The sequence below is a fragment of the Amblyomma maculatum genome, chromosome 1 (genome assembly GCF_055883805.1).
Source record: "Amblyomma maculatum isolate TAMU_Amacu chromosome 1, ASM5588380v1, whole genome shotgun sequence".
In the NCBI taxonomy this organism is placed as follows: Eukaryota; Metazoa; Arthropoda; class Arachnida; order Ixodida; family Ixodidae; genus Amblyomma; species Amblyomma maculatum.
In genome coordinates this window covers 82,699,088-82,706,289 of record NC_139344.1, presented here as the reverse complement: position 1 = coordinate 82,706,289, position 7,202 = coordinate 82,699,088, and the positions used below count along the sequence as shown (strand labels likewise).

Sequence of the window (7,202 nt, the reverse complement as noted above, 5' to 3'; positions counted from 1 at the left end):
GGGCCCACGCTACTTTGTTTGGTGTCAGCTGTTTGGCATCAGTAACGCATGTCGGAATGAGTTAGAAGAGAGGGGCCACATCTTGAACTTCAAGCGCACTGCAATTGCGTTTGCGGAAGATGTTTGCTCAATAAACTGTTATTTCTCGCGCCCTTCTCGTCAAGCTATCGACGCAAAAACGAAAGGGGGGGGGGGGGGGGGGGGGTGGGAGTTAGATGTTTCGAATCTAAGCACAGCCTCCCTCCTTACCCCCTCACTTTGGGCATCGCGATCGTGGAAAAGAGGGGGCGCTTAGAATCGAGCAAATCCGGTATTTACGTTCAGTGGCGTCGCGAGGGTGATGCGGGGGTTGCGGTCCGCACCGGGTGCAGCGATCAGGGTGGTGCAGCTGGGCAGTGAGAGGTAGGAAGGGGCGGGGGTCGAAACAATTTACTGTGTAAAGACGCGAAAAGGCGCTCATTGGTGCCACTGACTGGAAAGTGTGATCTTTTTCGTAGAACGAATTATTCTATTGTGAGGAGTGCTTGAAAACACATGCCTTAGTTTATGCCAGAGACTGCACGGCATTTTCAAATTGGACCGGGACTGTGTACGTGCGTGTACCCTGGTAACATCAGCATTAACCCGATACCCATCGGGAACCCTTGCGCCGGAGCTAGACAACCGCCGTCGGCGGCCGCGACGCCGTATCGCCTTTTTTTGTGTATGTGCAGTTCACTCTCCTTTCCCTAACGCGGACCGCTCGCAGTATATCGCCGGCAAAGTTTTGTCTTGTTCGTTTATCTCCTGTGCCTTTCTCGCTCCTCAGACCAGTCACACATCCCCCTCACACTTTCAAAACGCCGAAAGGCAAGCAATGCTTGTTGCTCTGTGGAATGGCAAGTCTGATCACTACGCGCTGACTAAATAATAATATCAATAATCATGAGAAAGAGGGCACCTTTAGCAAGGCCAGGCGCTTTAAAAGGGGAATTGGGAGTAAATGTACCCAAGGGTGTTCATGCGGTTCTTACCTATTTTCTCTGAAAAAGGCAAAGGCATTGTTAAAATTAGAAAGGCAACTGCTAGCGTTAAAAAAAAAAAAAAAAAAAAAAGAGCTTGGAGATGCCCACCGTCTCCCAGCTCCAAATGGCCTCCGATATTTTCTTTTGGTACGACATCAATGCGCGTTGGCAACTTTGCAGTCTGTATGCGGAAGTCAACTTACATCTTTTGGAGGAAAGGTGAGGAGAAAGTTAAATGTAGAGAATGCTTAGTAAAAGGTTTTCACCTAGGCATGTGGCACGTGAAAGGTTCTGCTTGTGATCTGACTACAACTCGTGGCATTGAAAGTTTTGACGGACGCGTTCGGTTACAGAGTGAGCTGGAAGTGTTTACAAGCGTTGAGGTGCCGGCTGGTTGGTAATACATTTTGGAATAACAGCGCGAAGGACGAGGACGAAGATCAGCGCTGTGTTTGTGTCCTTCTGATCTTCGTCCTTGTCTTTCGCGCTGTTATTCCAAAATGGAAGTGTTTCTCTGCGCCTGAACTCCCATTATGCGACCTCGCTGACAACCACCACCCTTTTGGTACTAATCAATGCAGCCGAACACCCCAAGACAGTTGCAGCATGACGAAGACTTCTGGTTGCAACATTTCAGAGGCGCCTTTATTTTTGGAACGTGCCTGGAACAGCCGCAGCGCTGATCAAAGGATTGTTGCAGTGGCACCTGGCAGTAAGGTCCGTGTCTGCAAAAGTTGATCTTACGATCGCTTACGGGCCCCGAAAGATGCCTGAACAGGAGCAGATGGGTTCGTTTTCAAGCTGCGACTGAGCAAACATGTGAGGGTGTATTACAGGCTTTGTAGAAAGTAATAGGGTAGAGCCCCTGCGGACGAAAACGAGTACGCGCGGTGCTAGCGAGTACGTGGCATCCAGCCACGAGGCGTGGGAAAACAACGCCGGCCGCCTGCCTTCAGTCCGCTGTTCGCCGCATCGTCGGCATTATACCTCGAGTTGCGCTGATTTTTCTTCCTCCATGTTCCTTTCCTATCCTCTTTTCCCTCTCATCTACTCTTTGTGTGTGCTACTGGCTGCAAGGAGCACAACGAGCGGGGGAGGGGAGGGGAGGGGGGGGGGGGGGGTGCCGCGCTGCGCTTCCGCACCGGGTACGGGTGACCCTAGCGACGCCACTGTATACGTTCGCATTAAAAGGGGGTCTGTAACGCACAACATACACGCTTTATGCTTCTCGGGGTTTCTGTGGAACTTGAGTACTCAACGAAGCAAAAAAAAAAAAAACAAAAAAAAAACAATCAGGTTTGTTCGCAGCCGATGTCATTGATTTCGTGTGCGAGCTTGGCACGCTTCATCAAACCAGTCACGAACAGCGCTTGTCTGCACAACACGCTCGAAAGTTTAGGTGACTTCTCTTTCGGCACACGGCAAACAGCAGTGAAGGCACCCGAGAAAGGCTGTGAGGTGCAACGGCCAAACATCAAACTCACGACTTGCGCCTTCTGTACTCAAAGCGTGACAGTAGCCAGCTGATCGTAGCGATGCGAACGTGTCTCGTTGTCGCCGATGCACTCGTAAAGGAAAACACAACTTTGAACATATTTATCATTACCATAACTGTATGCTGGCATCAAACGAAAGTATAATCGCCAGACACAAGCCGTGTATTGAGCTCGTTAAGAGACATTTGAATTTGTTTCCCTCCCAGTGCGCTGCTGGTGTCCAGTGCGTCTTAAATAGAAAGGCCTTGAATCATGTACAACTTCGCCGACACAGGAAAAAAAAAAATGCGGACGTTGACCCGAGACCAGCTGCCGTCTGTGTGAGCTGTACTCCACCACGCCTTGTGTCCGAGAAGCGTTCGCCGCGATTAAACGCTTGGCCGGTTTCTCCAGGCTGCCTTCGTCCAAGTGTCTCCGGCGCCGTCGACAACCCGTGGTGGCGGCTTCAGGTGATCACAGGCTCTGGGTGCCGCGCAGTGCTGGGCCGGAATTACAGGTCATGCTCCGAGAAGCCCGAACGGGCTGCATCGCACGCGTTCTCGTGGTGCTGCCCGCTTGCACCGGGTGTCGGCCGCCGCGGCGAGGCTCAGGAGTAAGAGCGCATCGAGTAGCGGGTGGACACGGAGTTAGGTGTCTGCCGGTAGCAGTGTGCCTCGTCCTGTTTGCTCCTGGACGAGCAGCACCGCATGCGGGCTCGGAACTCTGCGCTGAACTTCTCCTGCGCACGAAATGATGGCGGAACAAAGGTCACTCACATTTGCAGCCATGGTTGAAGGCATGCAATGCTGATTTGTAAGTCCACAGAATTCATCATTCCTGGCGCATCATGGTTGGATTCTCAAGAAAGCTACAAACAGCTCAACAAAAAGAGTTGGTGTTCATGATTGTCGGCAGAGCTTTTGATGACAGCAAAATCTTCAACTACAGCTTGAGAACGATGCATTATAGGATCCAGGGTGGGAGAGAAACTCGGTGAATGCTATTGATCTACACACCCAAAAGACAAATGTTTTACTCCAGCAATTTGTTTGAGTGCTGAGCTACCTGAACAAACTACTCGATGTTCATGGCTTACCTTTGATCGCCTCGGTGACCAATTGGTCCTGCTGAGCCAAGTTAGTTGTATCATTATCGGCACATTGATATGCTTAAGTGTTTGGTCTCTCTCCGTGAGTACGCGATAACAGTAAGTGCTAAAACGCCCTGGACGCATTGGCAAAACACAGATATGACATGTTTAGAAGAGAAACTCCAATATCAAACTATGGGACTCTAACCTCACGCTGGTCGAATCCTTCCTCTATAGTATTTCTAAAGGGGCCTGCAAACCATTTTCATAAAACGGAACAAACGCCGTAGTCGCTGCATGCGATCACTGTTGTTACGAGATCGTTTATTACACGACTGCCCGCTGTGGGGGTGGACTCTTTTTTTAAAATAACTTGGTCGTTCTCCTAAGTTGGCAAGCCAGCCATCGCTCGTGCGCTGATGACAAAAGTTTACCGTCGAATTCTTCGAATTTACAATTTCTCATACGCTTTAACATATAGTTGCTTAAAGCGGCTGCGTGGTGTAACAAAACGCTGGATTGATTTAAATGCAGGCCATTTAAATTATTCTTCACTGAGGCTGGAACGGACCAACTTACACGAAGCGCCTGGCTATTTTTTTCATGGGTTCATTCCACCGTCTCAAATTTCTGATTGTTTAGCCTTGAGTGTTCTATTCAATTAGTGTCGAGCCATAAGAACTACATACGACGGGGAAGTGGCAATGTTTAGGTTCCTTGGTCGAATTCAGTAAGGGCGTGCAAAAGACGGGGCAGTTAGAAGGAACGCGTGTACTCTAACTTCTTTAGTCGGGGCCGTATTTTGCGCTGCCTTACTGCATTACAACAACATGCAGCGTGACTTTCAGCCTAAATCGGTCCCTTATGGCCCATGGACAGCTAGCTGTTTGCACATGTCACTTAAAGCTGAAAACCGCATGACGTGTCCACCGCCCTGACAATGACTGTGTGTCAGTCTTCCACCGATGAGGACAAAGGACGAGAGGGATACAGTGGACTGACTTACACTATAGATGGCGTAAATGAAGGGGTTGTAACAGGAATTGCTCATGGCCAGCCAGTGGGAGCAGAACCAAATAACGTTGATGTAGCGATACCTGCATGGAGAACACATGATGCCCATCAACTTTAGGTCGCCATGACGTGAAGGCATGCCATAGTTCACAAATGACGCACAGCGGTGATCTACCTTGATTTTTGTTCGGCAAAAAAGTCACGTCCATGAGTACTTTTAGGCGTATTAGTATATTTTGGGTACAGGAGAAGGCCCCGTATCTAAAAATCCTTCTGACAAACCTTCCGTGAAGGAATTGAATCACCCTGCAGAATCGAGCAACATACACTAATAATAGAAACCATTTATTGAATCTGGAGTAATATACATTATTTTAATCACTAATTCAAGGCTTTTGATTACAAAGAACGTAAGAACAAGATGGAAAAGAGCAGAAAATAAATATCAATAAAGAAAAAAAAAACGAGAATGGTGCAAGTATTATGTGCCAAAATGAGTCGGTACGAACAGTACTGGTTACTTTGGCTCACAAGCGCTAATCGCTAAGGACGAGCTCATTTCACTGAATTGTTTCGGCTCACAGCTGACAAATGTTGGAATCTCTGCTTCAACAATTGAGAAAGCTGGCATTGGCGTTTCGCGAACACAAGCAATTCAAGAAATTTACAAAATGCGCATTCCTATACATTAAATCACGGAAGTAATTACTGAGAGTAGTTTGTCAATTGGTGATGGCAATTCATTTTGCTGGAACAAAATTCGGATTCGTATTTTCTTAAAAGCTTTACGCGCACAAGCAAAACATCGCTGACTGCATGATCGCTATGGGCATGCCCTTGCGGAGCGAGCTGACTTTGTTAGCAAGGACAGTCTGTCGTAAAAGATAATACGCGTTTGAAAATTTCCCTTTAGTTACCGTCAGTTTCTAATCGATTCGGCATGCTGATCAATTTAACTTCTGCCTTTATATCTGTGGTGCATGAACACCGACTATTCTCATCGTGTTTGCCATGCGGTTTAGCGCAAGCGACAAAATTGGGAAATACGATTACGCCAGAGAAAGGATGAGGCATATTTGTTCATCGATCCAGAAAGCTTTGATCAGTAATCCAGTGTTGCTGCCTGCTTCATTCTCAGCAGCAAGAACTACAAATATGTAGAATTTAATTCTTTTTACACGAGTAATCAACACTTCTTCTCCTGAGAGGACTTAAAAAGGTCCACTTGTGTCTGCTTGGCGCAGTCCCCATTTCCTTCCAGCAGTGAGTGGCGCCCTCTAGGCGATCAGACTCCAACCAACGAGCTCAGAGGATTAGCGAATGAGAGAACCAAGTATCAATAAACCACGTGTAGATGAATTCTATTCTATATTTTATTTTTGTTCAGTGGCCAGCCTCGCAGAATATATGGGGAAGTGCAAGATGCCTCTTCTGGCTGGTGATCATTGCTACAAAGCTAGGTGCAGTTAACACCGCCGTGCCTTCTGGACCGAGATTTGTGGACGGTTTATACGCTTCGGCCACCCGTGGGGCACACGCGCTGAGCCTGCTTACTGGTTGATGATGGGATAAAGCTCCTGGAGGATGTTGTACGTCTGGTAAGGCAGCCAGCAGATGGCGAAAATGGCCACGACCACCAGTATCATCTTGGTCACCTGCGAAAATGGAAAGCAGCATGGCGTTAAGAAAGAGAAACCAACAATAAAACCTGTCAAATTCCGAACACAATTCAGCATCGTATTTTCGAAGTGCTTGTTAAACGAATAGCGTCTTAAGTGAAATCGCATTCAGCTATTTTGATGGCAAAATGGGTAGGGAGACGCAGACGGTGTCAGGCCTGCACTGCGGATTAACCAAGCGGGCTCTAAAAAAAAAAAAAAAAAAAAAAAAAAAAAAAAAAAGCAGTCTACTGGATTCGTAGTCCGCAACCCCTGCGCTCGTTGCTGCGTGGCTTGTATACCTACGCGACATATTTTTCTTGCGAGTATCGTCCCGTAGAAACCTTGAATATTGAGTGAGATACAAGTTCTCCGCAGCAAGGCACTGTCTTATAGGCAACGCCTCCGGCGGCCATTGCGCAGGAGAAAGAGCTCTGCTTCTGATTTTGGAAGCTCAGCCCCATTTTATGGCGCAATATATGGCGCACATTATGTGGTGATACAATAAAATTCTAATGAAATGAAGATGGTTCGTATGCTCGTGGACTAGAGGCGAACTGAGTTGACCACGCGTGCTGAGTAAGCTGTAGACGTGGTATCATGGCATTCATCAGCTTAAAACTCGCAGAGCGTCGCTGACTTGAAAATGAGCCCTTGCACCTGCAACGGTTTCTTTCTGTCACCTCTTAAACAATGGTACGCGAGTCAGAACACAAATATGTCACTGTTTTCTGAAGTTTTTGAACATTGTGCACAAGGCAGTTTATATCGGGTGGTTTTTGTGTGCTGAAAGCCGAGGCAAGAAAAGAGAGCCAGCTTTCTGTTGGATCGGTGCTATCGATCTGCAGATTGGCAATTTCAAGAAAGGCGATGACTTTCCTGCGCTCTGGCGTTCATAAACTTTCAATCAAGGAGGCCTGTGCAGGCATACTAGGTCAATCGCAACGCCTCCTAACGAAAT

General features: G+C 47.7%; 1 protein-coding gene across 1 annotated transcript in view; it reads right to left on the bottom strand.

The window, feature by feature from the left end:
- Positions 1-2,280: 2,280 nt before the first annotated feature.
- Positions 2,281-7,202, bottom strand: part of LOC146202969 (tachykinin-like peptides receptor 99D) — a 249,813-nt gene continuing 244,891 nt past the window's right edge. Inside the window, exons 2-4 of the mRNA XM_084588464.1 lie at positions 6,138-6,238; positions 4,576-4,666; positions 2,281-3,218 (exon numbers count right to left, since the gene is read on the bottom strand). Of these exons, the coding sequence (XP_084444590.1) occupies positions 3,087-3,218; positions 4,576-4,666; positions 6,138-6,238 (324 nt within the window). The 3' untranslated portion in view covers positions 2,281-3,086. The remainder of the gene's footprint in view (positions 3,219-4,575; positions 4,667-6,137; positions 6,239-7,202) is intronic.